Genomic DNA, 19299 nt, shown 5'->3' with positions numbered 1-19299 from the left:
ATTGTTATCATATTTCAACGATGATCCTCTTTCTGTTGACTTGGTTATGGGAGAAAAATCATTCAGCTTAATTTTTGAAAGTGCACGCGTTCAAAACTGATTTCGCACTTCAGCTGAATTTTATTATTGTTATTGGCTTTCGGCTAGAGGCTATTCTTGCATATACTTGACTTGTAACCTCTGTATAAAAACGTTTTGTTAGCTTTTTTATTGTCCAAAAGCACATGATTTCCTTTTCTCAGATACTAGATTTATTAAAATAAATTACTATGTGCTGACTATCCTTTAGCATAGCAATGCACTTAATTTGATTTTCTTGAATTCTTGTTGTAGAAGTGGTTGAATTCTCAGCCTTACATTTTCCAAGGGTATAGATCACAATGCTACGATGTTACACTTCAGCAGGAGGAAATTAGAAATCTCTAGCAGCACAAATGAAGTGAATACCACCCTGTTGTTCATCATGGCTAAAACTACCATCAACTTAAGAGCTAAATTTTCATCCGGAAAGTTGACTAAGCTAGGATTTAAGGAATTTGTACCGCATGTTATAATATAATAACATGATAAATTAAGCTCACTTCATGTTTTTAGAACTTCAGTTTACTGAAATATGACTTGTTTTAAAATTACTTGTTGGATATGTGCAGCCCATCTTGGCTATGCTCCACCCTAACCTGGAACCGTTGCCAGCATTGAATTTCCTTGTGCATCCTTTGGTTAATTGACATGGTCTTTTGTATATCACCGCTTCACTTCCACCTTCATTTGAAGTTCAAGTTTGTGGACAGATCATAGAATGCAGCTAAGAGTTTTAAATCCCACTTCTCTCTGCACTTTTGGAAATCTTCAAATCAACTTTTTAATCCAGATTTCACTCTGTTTGCTTAGTTTAACTTCTCCTCTTTGGTATTCACCACCACCTGCCAAAACCAACAAAGTATAACATCCAGTTCCATCATCTTACTAATTCTCTCTATACCTCCTTCTTGCAATCTATGTTAATGTCACTGTATATGTTGTGCTGTGAGCATTGTATTTTAGTTGCAGGGAAATGCTTCAGACGTAATTTCCCATTTTTGTAGTGTTATCTATAATGCAAGACCTTATCAGACTGTTGATGCCACAGTTTGGGATTTTGATTTATTTCAAGGAGAAGATTTGGGAATATTCATGATTGTGATTCTTTTGAAGAGGGAGAAAATAAACTTTGAGGGTAAACTATCAAGACTTTCATTAAAAAGGAAGAAAGAATTCAAAGTCAACAGAGGCCACTTAACGAACGAGGCTAGGGGACTAATACATGGGATCCAGGCAATGTTAGAAAATTATACTTTGTATCAGCCTTCACAATAGGAGACAGACAACGTTTCAAAATGACTCAGTTATCACAGGACAAAAAGAAAACACTGCAATAGCTATTAATAGAGAACATGTGCTGGTGAGCAGTTTGGTCCCCTCATTCAGGAATGAGAGACCTGAGTTTGGTGACGAGTGGATAAAGTTGTGTAATCAGTTCCTGGATTATTATCTGTAGTTGATAAGGTTAATTTGGTCAATAATCTTTGAAATGGCAGAAGAACTTGGCCTTGTGGAATGCCCCTTCCGTAATCTGTAGGAAATCAGTGTCACTACACATGCAGGAAATGTGTTCAGCTGCAAATCCTGATTTGCCAGATGGAGCACCTAGAGCTGTAGATGGACTCACTGTAGAGCATTTATAAGGCTGAGAATGTCATGGATAGCACATTTAATGAGAACACCACCAATGAGGACTGCACAGATGGAGAAGTGATGGGTGACTACCAGGAAGATGAGCAAGTGTGGGCAGGCAGTGCAGATGTCCCCTGTAGCCATTTCCCTCTGAAACAGGTATACTGTTTTGGATACTGTTAGGGGTGAGAGGGTTGGCCTCGGGGGAAAGCAACAGCAGCAGCCAGATCAATGGCACAATGTTATACAGCAGAGAGGGTTATACAGGGACTTTATAAATTAGAGACATGGGAGTTTCTGTGGCAGCAAGTGAGACTCCAGTGTGGGGGTGGGGCGGTGGGGGGGAGGTGGGAGAGGCAGGGAGGCGCAGGAAGCAGAGCAGTGGGTCAGCAAGTAAAATAACCAAGGAGAAGTCAGAGATTAAAGCAAATAAGACTAAGAGGAAGAACAGACAGGGAAAGGTTACTGAACACTGTGGGATTGGCAGTCTGTAGTATATTTGCTTTAATGCAAGGAATATGACATGTAAGGCAGATGAATTTAGAGTTTGGATTAATACATATAACCATAACGTTGTAGCTGTTACAGTAATCTGCTTGAGAGAGGGACAAGACTAGCAATTTAACATTCTGAGATTTAGGTGTTACAGTTGAGAAAGAGAGGGATGTAAAAGAGAAGAAAGAGTTGTGTTACTGATTAGAGAGAATATCCCAGCTGCACTGAGGGAAGACATCTTAGAGGGCTCGTCCAGTGAGGCCATATGAGTAGAGCTCAGAAATGGGAAGGGTGCAATAACTTTGATATGATTGTACTACAGGCCTCCCAACAGCCACTGGGTGATAGAGGAATAGATATGTGGGCAGATTATGAAAAAATATAATGACAACAGGGTTGTTGTGATGTATGATTTTAACTTCCTCTTTATTGACTGGGACTCACTTAGTGCCAGGGCATTGATGGAGTGGAATTTGTGAGATTTGTCCAGGATGGTTTTTTGAAACAATATGTAAATAATTCAACTTGGTAAGGGGCAGTACTAGACTTAGTATTGGGGAATGAGCCCAGCCAGGTGATTGAAGTTTCAGTGGGGGAGCATTTCGGGAACAGTGACCATAATTCTGTAAATTTTAAGTTACCGATGGACGAGGATAAATGTAGTTCTCAGGTGGAAGTACTAAATTGGGGAAGGCTAACTCCAAAAATATTAGGCAGGAACTGGGGCATGTAGATCAGGGGTAGCTTTGAAAGGTAAATCCACATCTGGCATATGGGAATCTTTTAAAGGCAAATTAATTAGTGTTCAGGGCTAGCATGTTCCTGTGAAAATGAAGGATAAGAATGATGTGGTTTGGGAACTTGGATGACAAGAGAAATTGAGAACTTAGTCAAAAAGAAAAAGGAGGCATATGCAAGGTTTAGGAAATGGGACAGATAGAGCCCCCGAAGGCTATAGAGATTGCAGGGAAGAACTCAAACAAGGAATTAGGAGGGCTAACAGGGACCTGCAATGGCAAACAAGATTAAGTAAAATCCCAAGGCATTTTATACATATATAAGTAGCAAGCGGGTAACTAGGGAAAATGTACGTCCAGTCAAGGACAAAGAAGGGAATGTATGTGTGGAGCCAGAGGAAGTAGGTGAGGTCCTTTGCATTGGTATTCACAATGGGGGAAAAAGCATGATGATTGGTGAGTCTCTGGAGGGGTATGTTGATATTCTGGACCAACATTTAAAAAAGGTGTTGGGTGAAATAATTCCACAAAGGCTGGTATCCTGTCACGAAGTCACCCTTTATTTACATGTGGAAAGTCTTTGACAATGATCCAGTTCCCTCAGAGCCAGCTCTGCGTGGCAAGCTATCTGCTATTCCTGTTTTTTATTTCCTGTTTATATTTTAAAAATTTATTAAACAGTACAGTTTACAAACAATTAACATTAACAGCTGTATACAGAGAAACAGCAATTTACAAGGGAGAGGAGCAGCAAAACCAAATCCTGAACCCCACAATTCAACCAGTTTTCAGGGAAATAGGGACAAACCTCAAATCCCAGCTGTTCCTTTTTTTTTTATTTTATTAAGCAATTACAAAACAGTTTATGAAACATGGTTTACAAAAAACAGTTAACATTTACAGCTGTATACAACAGCAATTTTGCAAGGGAGAGGAACAGCAAAGCCAGACCCCAAACCCTACCGTTCAACCAGTTTACAGGGAAATGAGGACAAACCTCCAATCCCAGCTATTCCTATTTTTATCTGTCAGCCAGGGCTACCTGATTGGATGAATTAACAGCCCCCATCAGGGAACTCATATTCTGTGAGGTCCACCTGGCTGACCTTGTTACAATCACCACATTGGGCATTTTATTAAGCATTAAGGAAGACAGGTACACAGGAATCATGCAATCTATCCCAAAATGCTGAGGGAGGCAGGTGAGAATGTTGTTGGGGCCTTGTATGATATCTTTGTATTCTCATTAGTCATAAGAGAGATCCCACAGGACTGAAGAATAGCCAATGTTGTTCCTTTGCTTAAGAAGGGCAATGGTGATAAACTGGGAAATTACAGGCCAGTGAGCCTTATGTTAGTAATTTGCAGCATGACTTTGTGTGAGGAATGTCATGTCTCACAAACTTGATTGAGTTTTTCGAAGAAGTGACAAAGGTAATTGAGGGTAGAGCAGTATTTGTTCTCTATATGGTCTTTAGCAAGACTTTAACAAGGTCTCTCACGGCGGACTGATACAAAAGGTGAAGTCACATGGGATCTACGGTGACTGGTAGGATGAAAACAGAACTGGCTTCTTCATAGAAGGCAGACAGTAGAAATGGAAGTGTCTTTTTGACTGGAGACCTATGACCAGTGGAGTTCCACAGGGGTCAGTGCTGGGACCCTTGTAGTTTGTAACATATATAAATGATTTGGAGCCTGCTTAGTAAGTTTGTGCACAATGCAAAGATTGGGGGTGCTGTAGGTAGTGAGGCATATTGCCAGGATATGGATTGGCTGGAGTCTTGGGCAGAGAAATGGTAGATGGAGCTTAATCTTGGCAAATGCGCAGTAATGCATTTTGGAAGATCTAATGCAGGAGGGAAGGTTACAATAACTAGCAGAACCCTAAACAATATTAACATGCAGAAGGATCTAGGTGTACAGGTCCACACTTCTCTGAAAGTGGCAACACAAGTATATAAAATGGTCAGCATAGTTTAATGAAGAGGAAGAATATTTGGCAAAGTAATTTGAATTCTTTGAGGAGAAAGCAAGGAGGATAAATAAACAGAAACATTAGATATAATATATTAGTTATTTCAGAAGGCATTTGACAAGATACCACACATTAGTTTAAGTAAGAGTGCATTGTGTTGGGGATAGTATATTAGCATGGATTGAGGATTGGCTAACTAATAGAAGAACAAAAGAATTGAGTTAAGGGGGCATTTTTAGGATGGCAACCTGTAACTAGTCGTGTGTCACAGAGATCAGTGCTGAGGCCACAATTACTCGCAACATTAATGACTTGGATGAGGAAAGTGAATACGCTATCACAAAGTTTGTGAATGACATAAAAATAGATGGGGAGCAATTGGTGAGGATGAACAGTCTTCAAAGGGATATAAGCAAGTTAAGCAAATGGGCAAAAATCTGACATATGAAATATAATGTAGGAAGATGCACTTAACGGAAAGAATTGGGGAGCTGAATATTATTCAAGTGGAGAAAGGCAGCAGAAGACAAAAGAAAAGAGGGATTTAGGAGTCCTGGTCCATGAATCACAAAAAGCTAGCTTACATGTTCAGGTGGGTAATCGAGAAAGCAAATGGAATGTTGGCCATTTATTTCAAAAGGAACAGAATAGCCACCTGATCTCCAATCTTTGTTTCCTATTTAAAGTGTTTGAACATGCTGTCATGTCCAAAATCATGTCTTTTTTTAATCTCTCCATTCAGATTTCCAGGTACTGAACTGGTCTGTATCAAAGTCACAAATAGTCTTGTTTATGGCTATCATTATAATAAACTAGTCTTGTGCATTATTCCTGACATATCTGAAGCCTTTGGCATTGTTGATCTTACTGTGTTCCTCGAATATTTTCTCTCCGTTCTCCATCTAAGTTGCTTGAATCTATTCTTATCTATTGAATTGTAGACAAAGTATCAAATGCAATGGCTTATCTTCCTACTATTGTACATTTATATTTAGTGTCCCCAAATATTAATCCTGACCCCCTGTTCTTTCACATCAAATGCAACCCCTCTGTCATATTTATAGATGGAGTCCCAAAGGATGAGTCCTGACCACCTCTTATTACTCATAAATTCTACCCCTCTGTAATATCATAGGAAACCATGACATCATGTTCTACACCTATCCCTCCAGTGCTTCTTTGCAGCACTCCACTACCTTCAATTTATCACTCTTCTTGACCAATATCTAATATTAGATGTGTAGAAATTTCTTCTTACTAATTATTGGTAAGACTGAAAAATATCTTTCACCCCCAACAGAAACTCTGAAACTTGGTTACAGACACTACTGTTTGCAACTTTTTGAACTGACTTAGACTATTTATAACCATGGTGCTAAGCTTGATCCAAAGATGAGCTTCCAACCACACATTGATTCCACCTCAAAGATTGCCTTCCTTTACCATGGTAACATCATTACACACTTCAGTTGTAGAATCCATTCTTGTGCCTTTGTTAGCTCTAGATTTTGCTCTTGAAGTGCTCTCCTGCCTTGCCCCCATCTTTTATCCATATAAAATTGTGATCATCCCAAACTCTCTCACTTACTTATCTTATTCTATTGACCTCCATTCACTTCAACTCTTGTGTCCCGTCAGCTTTCTTCTTGTTATTCCAAAATGGCTGTCAGCCTGCCAGTGCCTTAGTTTTAAAGTCACCCTTGTCATTACCAAGTCCCTACATGGATTTGTCTCTCCCTATCTCTGTAACTTCCTCTGGCTTGTTTTAATTTAAATTGTGTGAAATTGTTTGCAAGAGGTAGAAATTAACTGGATGTTTGAGCCCTTCATGAGTACATACACACTAAAATTGTGATTGTAAACGTATACCTCCTTACTGAACAATGTGTCACTCTGTAATAAGTTTTAAAACAAAGAAAAAAAAATGCCTTCAGTCCTATACTTCACCACATGGCTTTTTGGAACAGCACACAGCATGAGGGTCGTTCATGATATGCATATTTTTCCAATTCTTGCCCCATGCACATCTCATTTCTAACTGGTAAACAATTGGTTGCTGTGCTTTTACCTGTCTTGGCACTAGACTTTGGAATTTCCTCTGTTCGCTCCTCCACCTCTCCACTGCATTTTTTCCTCCTTTAAGATGACCCTTAAAATTTTTGGAGATTTGTTATGGTAATGCCTTTTGTGTCTTGCTATCAAAATATTTTAATTGATGTGTTGCCGAGTGTTGTGTTGCAGTAAAGGCACTATAATTGTATCAGAACAGAAATGTTTTAATTTCTGTGTTGTATTTACACAGAGACCTTGTGGATGAAGCCAAAAACTACTTGCTTTTACCGCAAGAACGACCTCTAATGCAAGGTCCAAGGACAAGACCTCGTAAGCCTATCCGATGTGGTGAGGTCTTATTTGCAGGTTGGTAATCCTGTGCAGGATTTATCTTGTAATTATAATATTAGTTACTTTCAAAAGTCACCCTAATACATTACACATTGCATTTGTAATGTATTATATTTTTCTATTTTACATATTGTTTTATTAAGTTTGAATGTGATATAGTTCATTCTGGAAATAGGGTCTTAATTCTGAACAAGGAAAGAAAACTATGAAGGCAAGTGGGGAAAGTTGACCTTGGGAATTTGGAAAATGCACAAAGATTTGATGGTTGACAGATAATGTCTGCTATCTAAAGAAGTAACTTGATTGAGTTTTTTTGAAGAGTGACAAAGAAGATTGATGAAGGCGGTAGACGTTGTCTATATGGACCTCAGCAAAATGTCTGACAAGATTCTGCATAGTAGACTGGTTAGTCAAGTTAGATTGCTTGCAATCCAGGGGAGCTAGCCAATTAGATACAAAATTGACTTGAAGGTAGGAGACAGGGTGGTGTTAGAGGGTTGCTTTTCAGACTGGAGACCTGTGACCAGTGGTGTGTCATGAGGATTCGTGCTGGGTGCACTGCTTTTTGTCATTTACATAAATGATGTGGATGTGAATATAGCAAGCATGGTTTTAGTAAGTTTGCAGATGACTCCAGATTGGTGGTGTGGTGGACTTTGAACAAGATTATCTCAGAGTACAACATGACCTTTATCAGGTGGACCAATTGCTTGAGGAGTGGCAGATGGAGTTTAATTTAGATAAATGTGAAGTGTTGTATTTTGGTAAAGCAAACCAGGGCAAGACTTATGCAGTTAATGGTAGGGCCCTGGGGTGTGTTGCCAAACAAAGAGACCTATGGGTGCAGATGCATAGTTCCTTGAGAATGACTCTCTCGATGACAGCATGGTAAAGAAGGCATTTGGCACGCTTGAATTCATTGGTGAGAACATTGAATAAAAGAGTTGGGATGTCATGTTGCAGCTGCATAGGACAATGGTGAGGCCACTTATAATATACTGCCTTTCTGGTCTCCCTCCTATAGGAAGGATGTTGTTAAACTTGAGATGGTTTAACAACATCCTTCCTGTAGAAGAGATTAACAAGGATGTTGCTGGGATTGGAGGATTTGAGTTATAGGGAGAGGCTGAATAGGCTGGAGCTTCTTTCTCTTGAGCGTCAGAGACTGAGGGGGACCTTATAGAGCTTATAAAAGATATAGATAGGGTTAATAGCCAAGGTCTTTTTCCTAGGGTGGGGGAGTCCAGAACTAGAGGGTATACGTTTAAGGTCAGAGGGAAAAGATTTAAAAAGGACTGAGGGGTAACTTGGTCATACAGAGGGTGGTGCGTGTTTGGAACAAGCTACCAGAGATCGTGGTGGAGGCAGGAGTATACAAATACGAAGGGTTTAGAGAGCTGTGGGCCAAGTGCTGGCAAATAGGACTAGATCAGATAGGTATATCTGGTTGGCGTGGACCTGTTGGACCAAAGAGTCTGTTTCTGTGCTGTATGACTCTATGGCTACATTCCTGTAAGACGCAAATGCCCACTGTTGAAGTTTAAATTAACAAGGTTAACAAAGTAAGTTAAAGGTTGCATTAGATCAAAAGAATAGGCTTATACCTTTGACAGAAAAGGAAATTTGAATCAAGGATGACCAAGAAACTGATAGAAAAAGGGAAAAGAGAATGCGTGCAAGCTGAAAATATAAAAGTAGATTGTAAAAGCTTCTTTAGGTCTGTGAAAAGAAAACAAAAGAGGGCAAATGTGAGTGCACTGTATGGAAACAGAATTTATAATGGAGAATGGACAAATAGCAAAGAAAATAAACTATTATGTTGTGTCTGACTTCATGGTAGAACATTCAGTAAATCTTCCAGAATACTAGACTGCCAAAGGAACCATGCAACTGAGGAACCAAAATAAATTAGAATTCGTAAAGAGATATCACTTGAAAGGTTTAACTGAATTGAACATTGAAAAATCCTCTGGACCAGACAATATATATCTTGAGTGTTTAAAGAAGTGGCTATAGAGATAGTAGATGCAATGGTGGTTATCTTTCAAAATTTTATAGACTCTAGAAAGGTTCTGACAGATTAGAAGATAGCCAATGTAACCCTAGTATTTAAGAATGGAGGGAGAGGAAAAATGGAGAACCTCAGACCTATATGACCGAAGTAAGATGTTAGAATATTATGTGTGGATGAGTTGTAATTTCCAAATTTACTAATGTCCCAATACCAGTAGGAAATTCAAGAAATTTGCAAAGAGGTGTCAAGCAGGCTAGGACAGATATGCAAGAACATATCAGAATGCATATAATGTGAATCAATGTGAACTTAGCCACTTTGGTAACAAAAACTCAATAAAACAGGATATTTCTTAAGTGGTGTGAGGTTGGGAAGTGTTGATGTGTAAAAGGACCCAAGTGTCTTTGATCATGAGTTGTGAAAACTTAGCATATCAGTGCAACAATCAATAGGAAGGTGTATGATATGTAGGCCTTCATTACAAGGGGATTTGAATACATGAGTAAAGAAGTCTTTCTGAACTTGTGTAGTCCAATTATGAAACTGTACTTGCTTTACAATTTTGGTCTCCGTTTCAAGGAAGGGTAATTACTTGCTATGGACACATTGTAACCAAGGTTCACACTAATCCCTGAGATGGCCAGACGGTTTTATGAGGAGGCATTGAGGAAACTGGGCCTGTATTCTCAGTAGTGTTTGAAGAATAAGAGGTGATCTAATTCAGATTAATAAAAATTCTTGCAGGTTGTGATAAGGTGGCTGTAAATAGGATGTTTCCCCTGGTCAAGGGGCATAATCTTAGAATAGGCAGTGGGCCATTTAAAACGAGTTCAAGGAGGAATTTCTACACTTAGAGGATACGAAATTCCAAAAATTTTGGAATTTTGAAAAATTTTGAAATCTTTGGAATTTCGTATCGCCTTTGAAGCTTAATCATTGAGCATGTTCAAGATGGAAATCAATAGAGTTTTGGAGGCCAATCTCATCAAATGATATGGGGCTAGTGAGGGAAAGTAGCATTGAAGTAGATGATCAGCCATAATCTAATTGAGTGATGGAGCAGGCTTGATGGGCTGATTGGCCTACACCTGTTCCTGCTCATTTAAGAATGCACTGAGTCCTAAAGATTTTCTGACTGAACTGGGGCATTTGTAGTATGAGATTGTACATGTGTTCAATTTTTAAGCACCATCTTGCCAGCTTGAGGACTGCATAACTAATTGAACACAAGATAAACACATCTTATGAACTGTTAAACATGTGCTTGTTCTGTCTTTTCCACTATTTTACATGAGAGTATGGTTACTCCACTATCACACTTGCCTGCTTTTTTAAAAAAAAAGTTGCATGAGAATATCTTAATATAGTATCTGTAGCTGATCACTTTCAAAAAGGCATAGATACAGTCATTTGACAGTGAGCTATTCTTTCAGACGATTCAATAATTATTCCAGCAAAACATTTCACTTATTAATTCTTGTTTAGTTGGAGGTTGGTGCAGTGGGGATGCAATTTCCAGTGTTGAGCGCTATGACCCTCAGACCAACGAGTGGCGGATGGTCGCTTCCATGAGCAAACGACGGTGTGGTGTAGGGGTCAGTGTGCTGGATGATCTCCTTTATGCAGTGGGCGGACATGACGGCTCATCGTATCTTAACAGTGTGGAGAGGTACGTTGCGTATGTGGTGCTGCACTTGCACTGTGTACTTTTTTTGAAATCAGTCTATTAAGAGATGCAATTACACACTCATGGAGCAGGTGCGATTTGAGCCTAGGCCTCCTGGCCCTGAGCTAGAAACACTACCACTGCACCACAAAGACCCTCTCACAGTACTTTTTTTTCTGTATTAGAAAACAAACTTGTAAATTGGATCATTACTATTAATGTTATGCAACAAGTTAATTTCTGTCCTCAATAAGTTTGTTAGTTGTCACTGCTAACTGTAATAAGTCTGTGTTTTTAATTTTCTATTTTTAAACTTTCTACATGCAAAAACTGTATGCTTGTTAGATTCCACTTTTTAAGTGGATCTTGGTGCTTCATTCGCACCTAATTATAAACTTGAAGTGACTAATAGCTGCTTTCTTGTCTGTCTCTTATCTGTCTTTTGCTAATTCTACCTTTTAATGCTTTATCGGATTTCCACCCAGCTGTTGTTTTTCTTAAGTACAGTTGAACTTTGCATTTTGTTCCAGTATTTCTGCATCTCTACTGCTCAAGCACAAAACAACATGTGTGAACTGTTAAATTTTATGTGTGTTATTTTCCGAGGGTTGCACATCTGAGTTCATTCTTGTGGAAAGATAGTCGTTTTTAGCTTTATCAGCAAGATGTACAAATGAAGACTGTTGTTCACCCATGCAGTTTATGCTCAAGCATAATGAAATGCATAAAAACTCTGAGGTGCAAGTAGCATTTTCTACTAAAAATGTTGGTCAACTACAATTATCCTTGAATTTCTATTCTCCTCTTGCTATTTAATAAAATCTGGGAATAAAATTATTCTTTAAGGTAGTTTTCATTTTTGCTTAATATTTTAAAACTGAGATTTATATTGATGGATTTAGAAATGATTATAAGGGGGAAACTAAATCTTAGCGTACACACTCCACTCGCAGTGTAGTAATTGCTGCATACACTCTGAAATTAGGCCTATCTTTTTAATTTTTTAATAATTAAACTTTTAGATATGATCCAAAGACCAACCAGTGGAGTAGCGACGTGGCTCCCACCAGTACATGTCGGACCAGTGTTGGCGTGGCAGTGTTGGGAGGGTATCTGTATGCTGTAGGTGGCCAGGATGGCGTCTCTTGTCTGAACATTGTGGAAAGGTAAACTCGTAGAGTGTTTCTTCCTAATGTGATCTGATAGCAGTAATCATGTGATGCAGTAAGTGACCTATAAAGTTGGCCAGCCAACATGCTGCCTTATGGAATGGTAGGGCACATGTGTGGATTCTTGATTCCTCTCAATGGGATCTGCTGTCACAAGGCTCTTGGGGAAAGGGCAAAGTAGAAGCAAGATTTTTATTCACCAGGGAATGATTCTGCATTGTTTTCCTGCCCCTTTTCTAGTTAGATTGTAAAGTTATAGAAGCATAATGCATGGTTTCTCAACCAACACAAGAAAACATCATGAGGGGAAACTGTGAATTTCAGCTGTTTACATGTTTGCTGGCTGTCTGGTACAGTGTTGCCTCCATGGAAATTAGTACTCCACATTGGAAACTTTTTTTGAAAACTGAAAATGCTTACAAATGTAAGCACACTCATGGTATAGGCAGTGAGTGTTGCTAAGATGTGTATGTGTGTTTTTCACTACTCCCTTTCAGCTCCTAGATCCTGTGTTGTTGGGTAGTTGGATGTAAGCAAAGGTTAGCATGAGTATTCAGTTTAGTAATTTAAAGTGCAAAATATGATATGTATTACTTCAGTAATGCATCATGATGTTTTGCATTCCCTAAGATGAACAAATCACATAAAAAGTCACCGGACCAGAAACGTTAACTCTGATTTCTCTTCACAGATACTACCAAAATTGCTGAGCTTTTCCAGCAACTACTGTTTTTGTGAAAAAAAACAAAAATTTGCTTCCTTCTCCCATGCACTAGGTTCCAATCTGGCCATCAGTCTCTCTCCCCTTCCTCTCCCAGCCTCAGTCACCTTGCAAAAAAGGAATTTCAAGGTTTCTATCAGTCCTTCTCGGTGACTGACTCTGAGGAAGACCGTTACTGGGCACTGTGACTGATTCTGTTAGAGTCATAAGAGTGAGTTGGTTGAATTGCCTTTTAGAATCAATTTATTTGCTTCCCTGCACAGAAGGTGATCACCTGTGTTTGCCTCATCTCTTGGACAATTTCTCTTACTGATCACTCTGTAATGCACCAATTTGGGATGCCATTGAGCTTCGTGACCAGACTGGCTACCGAGCCTTTTGCACAAATAATAACTTTAGAAGCATTCTTTTACGACAAAAGTAGAATATAGTATTGTCTTATTCAATGTGTTGTAGCAATGGCTATTCTGTTTAATACAGAATTAAATGATGACTATAGAGTAGTAAGCATATTACAAGCCCCTTTGTGACATCCTGTAGTGATTTGATCTAGTCAGATTGATCATGAAATAAATAATTTTGATGTTAAATTATATTACCATGCATTTTAATACATTAGCTATCCAACTTTACTAAGAATATGAATTCAATGTAGGTTTTAGAATCCATGTTATGAATCTTTAAGAGAGGATGCCCTCTCCTTGCAAGAGGATTTTAACTAATCGGGAATGCCTAACTTTAATGCCCAAACACTCATTTAAGTTGTTCTTCATTGACTTATGCTTTTTCCCCAACTATCATTGCCTGCGTGATTTGTCACACTCAAGTTTAAGGATAAATTTAACAAGAGCCAGTTGGCTATTTTGATTCAACTGATACTTCAATATGGCAAGAAATCTTCCAGTGCAGATGGTTGGAAATTCGATTTTTGTTTTGTGATTTTGCATGAAGTGGTAAAGGCAAAAATATTTCCATTCTAGGTTTGATCCAAAAGAGAATAAGTGGGCACGTGTGGCTTCAATGAGTACCAGACGGTTAGGTGTGGCAGTTGCTGTATTAGGTGGATTTCTTTATGCTGTTGGTGGATCTGATGGTACCTCTCCCCTCAATACAGGTATGCTTGATTTCTGTGTGGAAAGATGAATTCTACTGTTGATGAACTTCTAACATGTGATTGTGCACCAGGACATGTAACAAGAGGTTGGAACAGAGGTCAATATCTTGAGAAAGTCATTGAAATACATTCTTTTATCAAAACGTTTACAGACTAAGTATAATTTATTGAAAAGCAAATTACTGTCACAGGAAATCTGAAATAAAGTAGACTGCTGCAAATACTCGGCATGTCATGCAGCAGTCCGTTTTATCCTCAGTTCATCTTGGGAGTAGAAGATGCTGTCACCATTAAACTGAGGTTAGTCCATTCTGCTCGAGTAGTAAGATAAAAATTGGCAATCAAAGTGCCTTATGCCGTGTCTTTGTGCTAGCATACAGAGAAATATTGGCATAAGTCTGGGAACTAGCCATCTTCTTAATTCAGTTGTTTCCGATAGATTTAAAGAAGGTGTTAGAATTGAAATAGTGGTTTCCCCAAGAAGATGAAATTCAGGTTTCCAATTATTTTGAAATGTATGTAGGTGGTGAAAGCACCAAAAGTTAGGTCTAGGGCACCTGAAAAACACAGCAGCTGATCAGCATGACCTATGATTTTTCTGCCTGCAGTTGAACGCTACAGTCCACAGGAAAATCGTTGGCACACTATTGCACCGATGGGAACGCGGCGGAAACACCTGGGGTGCTCTGTTTACCAAGACATGATCTATGCAGTTGGAGGAAGAGATGATACCACCGAGTTGAGCAGCGCTGAGAGGTTTAATCCTCGCACTAATCAATGGTCTCCAGTTGTGGCTATGACATCACGCAGGAGTGGTGTGAGTACAATAACTTGAAAAACCTAATTGTGAGAGTCTGAATTGAGTCCAAAGTAAACTGCAAAGTATCAGATGGCTGCTGGATATTCTGTATAAAACATATGTCAGCATTGTATTTTGAACATCATCTCAGCAACAGTCTGAACTGAGCTGAACATGTCTACAGCTACAATGTTATACGTATGTCCTCAGCACTATGGGCCATTGCAATGAACCTCATCATCTCACATTTAAAATTCTGATTTTGTTCACTACAACAAATGATTCACATCTTTACGATGCATTTTAGGGAATAGAGTATAAAACAGTTTACAGTGAACCAAGATGAGTCTCAATTAATCTGAAGTCCGTAATTTTTCTTTGAGTCACCTTAATTTCAGCCTGAATTTAATTTAGCTCCTGTCTAATTTCAACGAATTGCATAGATAACATTCTGCCAACAGTAGCTCACAGCGCCAATTTATTATTTTCTATCTCACATTTCGTTATCGCAAGAAGGATAGAAGAAGGGAATTAAAAAGATGCTGCCAGTCCTTCTTGCAACATGTTGCGTGAAAGCCAGTCTGTGACTAACTCTGAGTTAATCTGTCTTCTCCCTTGCTTTCCACAATGTTATATGGGCAAAAGCTTGGCACAATGCCTTTGTGATACTATGGGAATCCACATCTGTGTAGAACAGCAGCCCAAAGATGTAAATCTACAGTATTCCAGTATGGTTCAAGTGAAGATATAACTTTTTTGTTAATGCAAAAAGATGTACAAAATAAGATTGTTATAAGTAAATAGACTTGATGATGCTGTAATTTTCTCAAATGTTAAAATTTGTTTTTTCCCTTTTTCCCTGCCATTGTGCTTAGAATGGCCTACATGTCAATAGTGTCCTTGAAGAAAATAGGAACTTGATGGAGTCATCCATCTCATTGCACTATTCCATTGTCAGATCATAACTGATGTATCTCTTAACTCGATTCCCCAAGCTCCATGTTTTACCTAACAGAAATCTATCAATCTCAGTTTTGGAATTTTAATTTGACCATGCTTCAGCAGTTTTTGGAAAAAAAAATACTAAATTTCCACTTCATTTGAGTGAAAATGGGATTCCTGACTTCATCCTTGAAAGGGCTCACTCTAATTTAATTCCCTTTTGTTATAGGCTCCCCTACCAGAGGAACTAATGCTTCTATTTTGTCTTGTCAAATCCAGTAATCATTATAGCTGCCTTTAATTAGAAGCACCTTTTGTTTTCAATAGTCAAGGGAATAGACACCCATTATATGCAGCCTGTCCTCATAGTTTAACCGTTTTTTATCTGATAGCATTCTGGTGAATCTACACACTCAAAGCCAGTATATTCTTCCTGAAGTGCAATGAGTAGGATTGGGATGGGGTAGAAGGAAGTTGAAACTTTATTGCTGGAACAGCACAGCAGGTCAGGCAGCATCCAGGGAACAGGAGATTCGACGTTTCGGGCACAGGCCCTTCTTCAACTTTGATCTCCAGCATCTGCAGACCTCACTTTCTCCATGGGGTAGAAGGAAGACAATGAAGCAAATAAACTGATATTGTCAATCCAGCTGCTAAAAGATGTATGCAGTCGAAGGGCCTCTTCCATGCTCTGCTGTTTTCTATATTCTACTAGATTTGCAAACTCCCCCTTGAGTATAGTTTTCCCTCTATGTCTGTAAAAGACAGATATCAGCAGAGAACATTTTTTGACCTCTATTGGACATCTATCCAGATGAAGTATCGATTTGAATGGTGGCATTTGTTTCATAGACCCATTTGTTGGCACTTTTCTTTCTATCAAGAAAGTAGGAAGAGAAGCAGAAATAGAGATTCAAAAGTAATTGGCGGCAAGAATTAGAGGGGGAAGAGTAGGTAAAGCAAATCAAAGTTGGAACAAGTAATTGATGACCTTAAAACAAAAATAGTTGAATTCTGAAAAATGTTAGGAAATCAGAAAAAAATTTGCAGTACTAAATTTAAGATTTGGAAGTCGCAAACAAACTTAACAAATTATGAAAACAGTAAGTTTGTTTTATTTTAGATTTCCTGTGACAGTAATTTGCTTTTCAATAAATTATATTTTGTCTGTAAAGTTTTGAAAGAAGAACGTATTTCAATGACTTTCTGAAGATTAGTAAGGTTAGATCTCATGGAATACAGGAAGAACTAGCCATTTGGATACAGAACTGGCTCAAAGGTAGAAGAGACAGGATGGTGGTGGAGGGTTGTTTTTCAGACTGGAGGCCTGTGACCAATGGAGTGCTACAAGGATCGGTGCTGGGTCCTCTACTTTTTGTCATTTACATAAATGATTTGGATGTGAGCATAAGCAGTACAGTTAGTAAGTTTGCAGATGACATCAAAATTGGAGCTGTAGTGGACAGCAAGAGGGTTACCTCAGATTACAACAGGACCTGGACCAGATGGGCCAATGGGCTGAGAAGTGGCAGATGGAGTTTAATTCAGATAAATGCAAAGTGCTGCATTTTGGGAAAGCAAATCTTAGCAGGACTTATACACTTAATGCTAAGGTCCTAGGGAGTGTTCCTGAACAAAGAGACCTTGGAGTGTTGGGTTCATGGCTCCTTGAAAGTGGAGTCGCAGGTAGATAGGATAGTGAAGAAGGTGTTTGGTATGCTTTCCTTTATTGGTCAGAGTATTGAGTACAGGAGTTGGGAGGTCATGTTGCGGCTGTACAGGACATTGGTTAGGCCACTGTTGGAATATTGCGTGCAGTTCTGGTCTCCTTCCTATCGGAAAGACGTTGTGAAACTTGAAAGGGTTCAGAAAAGATTTACAAGGATGTTGCCAGGGTTGGAGGATTTGAGCTATAGGGAAAGGCTGAACAGGCTGAGGCTGTTTTCCCTGGAGTGTTGAAGGCTGAGGGGTGATCTTATAGAGGTTGACAAAATTATGAGGGGCATGGATAGGATAAATAAATGAAGTATTTTCCTTGAGGTTGAGGAGTCCATAACTAGAGGGCATAGGTTTAGGTGAGAGGGCAAAGATATAAAAGAGACCCAAGGGACAACTTTTTCACGCAGAGGGTGGTATGTGTATGGAATGAGCTGCCAGAGGATGTGGTGGAGGTTGGTACAATTGCAACATTTAAGAGGCATTTGGATGGGTATATGAATAGGAAGGGTTTGGAGGGATATGGGCTGGGTGCTGGCAGGTGGGACAAGATTGGGTTGGGATATCTGGTCGACATGGACAGGTTGGACCGAAGAGTCTGTTTCCATGCTGTACATCTCTATGACTCTATATTAACCTCTGTTCCAACCTCTTGCTACATGTCCTTCTGCACACACCTAGCAATCACATTTTAGAAGTTTATCAACAGTAAAATTCATCTTTCCACACAGAATTCAAGCATACCTATATTTAATGGGAGAGGTATAATCTGATCCACCAACAGCATAAAGAAATAATTTGAGCCTTTTAAATCTAGTTGCCTCCTTCCCCCGCCAACACCCTGCCACAATCTGTCTTCAGTTTACTCTTCATTAATATAAGTTCTGTTGTTTTGTCTTCTCACCTTACTAACTATGCTTAATATCTACACTTATATTTGCTATTTAACATTCTTACCAAATTTAAGCACAGAAATAAGGCAGGAAGTCTCTCTGTCTACAAGGAGAGATAACCTGATATATTGTGGTCTTTTAAAGAATTGACAGCAGCCTCTAAAACATTATACCATCTTCCCTGTTTAAAAATACAACTAATTATACTATCCTTTTCTTCTCTCGAGAAGATTGTATAAAGATTGTAGGTACAACAGTTTGCTGAAATTAACATACCTATATTTAGGGGAGAGTTACCATCGGATCCACTAAGAGCATAAAGAAATCATTTGAGCCTTTTAAATCTAGGTCCCCCCAACCCCCTGCCACAATCTGTCTTCGGTTTACTCTTCACTAATATAAGTTCTGTTTTTTTGTCTTCTCACCTTACTAACTATGCTTAAAATCTACACTTATATTCACTACTTAATATTCTTACCAAATTCAAGCACAGAAATGAGGCAAATGAGTTATTACAAACTGCACCAAGTCAAATAGGGTCCTGAGGGATAGTGGGTGAGGAAGGGAGGGAAGAAATTTTATATGTGTATGTTCCATTTAATAAAAGGATAAAGAAGATTGCACCAAAGATACTAATGTGAAATTCTGCTTTAGCTATTCACTTCTGCAGAAATCTAAATATTTGAGTTTTTGGGGCTTCTATCTCAGGCCAGTGATGTCCAAGGATGGGGGGTGGAAACACCGCCACTGTGATCATAGCATTAAGTTCTTCAATTGTAATTGAAGATTTGATGGAGCTGTAACTTCTTCTACAGGGATATGTACTATATAGCTTTAGAATTATATGAAGGGGTAGTTCGGTTGGTATTGACATGGTTGAAGAACAAAAAGTTTTTAATGAGTTTCAAGAAAGAACTAGACAATTTTGATAGAATTTGG

The 19299-nt window shown here is 38.8% G+C and overlaps 2 protein-coding genes across 3 annotated transcripts in view; one reads left to right on the top strand and one right to left on the bottom strand.

The window, feature by feature from the left end:
- Positions 1-19299, bottom strand: part of cenpl (centromere protein L) — a 72544-nt gene that overhangs the window by 15501 nt on the left and 37744 nt on the right. The gene's annotated exons all lie outside the window — the stretch shown is intronic.
- The window catches only part of klhl20 (kelch-like family member 20), a 106258-nt gene that overhangs the window by 74532 nt on the left and 12427 nt on the right, over positions 1-19299 (top strand). The window contains exons 5-9 of one of the 2 annotated variants that reach the window (XM_043699960.2): positions 7226-7341; positions 10826-11009; positions 12029-12172; positions 13877-14010; positions 14619-14827. In XM_043699960.2, coding sequence (XP_043555895.1) covers positions 7226-7341; positions 10826-11009; positions 12029-12172; positions 13877-14010; positions 14619-14827 — 787 coding nt within the window. The remainder of the gene's footprint in view (positions 1-7225; positions 7342-10825; positions 11010-12028; positions 12173-13876; positions 14011-14618; positions 14828-19299) is intronic. The other variant, XM_043699961.2, reaches the window with a different exon arrangement.

The sequence above is a fragment of the Chiloscyllium plagiosum genome, unplaced genomic scaffold, assembly GCF_037043375.1.
Source record: "Chiloscyllium plagiosum isolate Xiang-an unplaced genomic scaffold, Cpla_swu_hap1 HiC_scaffold_9, whole genome shotgun sequence".
Taxonomy (NCBI): Eukaryota; Metazoa; Chordata; class Chondrichthyes; order Orectolobiformes; family Hemiscylliidae; genus Chiloscyllium; species Chiloscyllium plagiosum.
The sequence above is the reverse complement of the archived record's forward strand: the minus strand, read 5'-3'. Positions and strand labels throughout refer to the sequence as shown.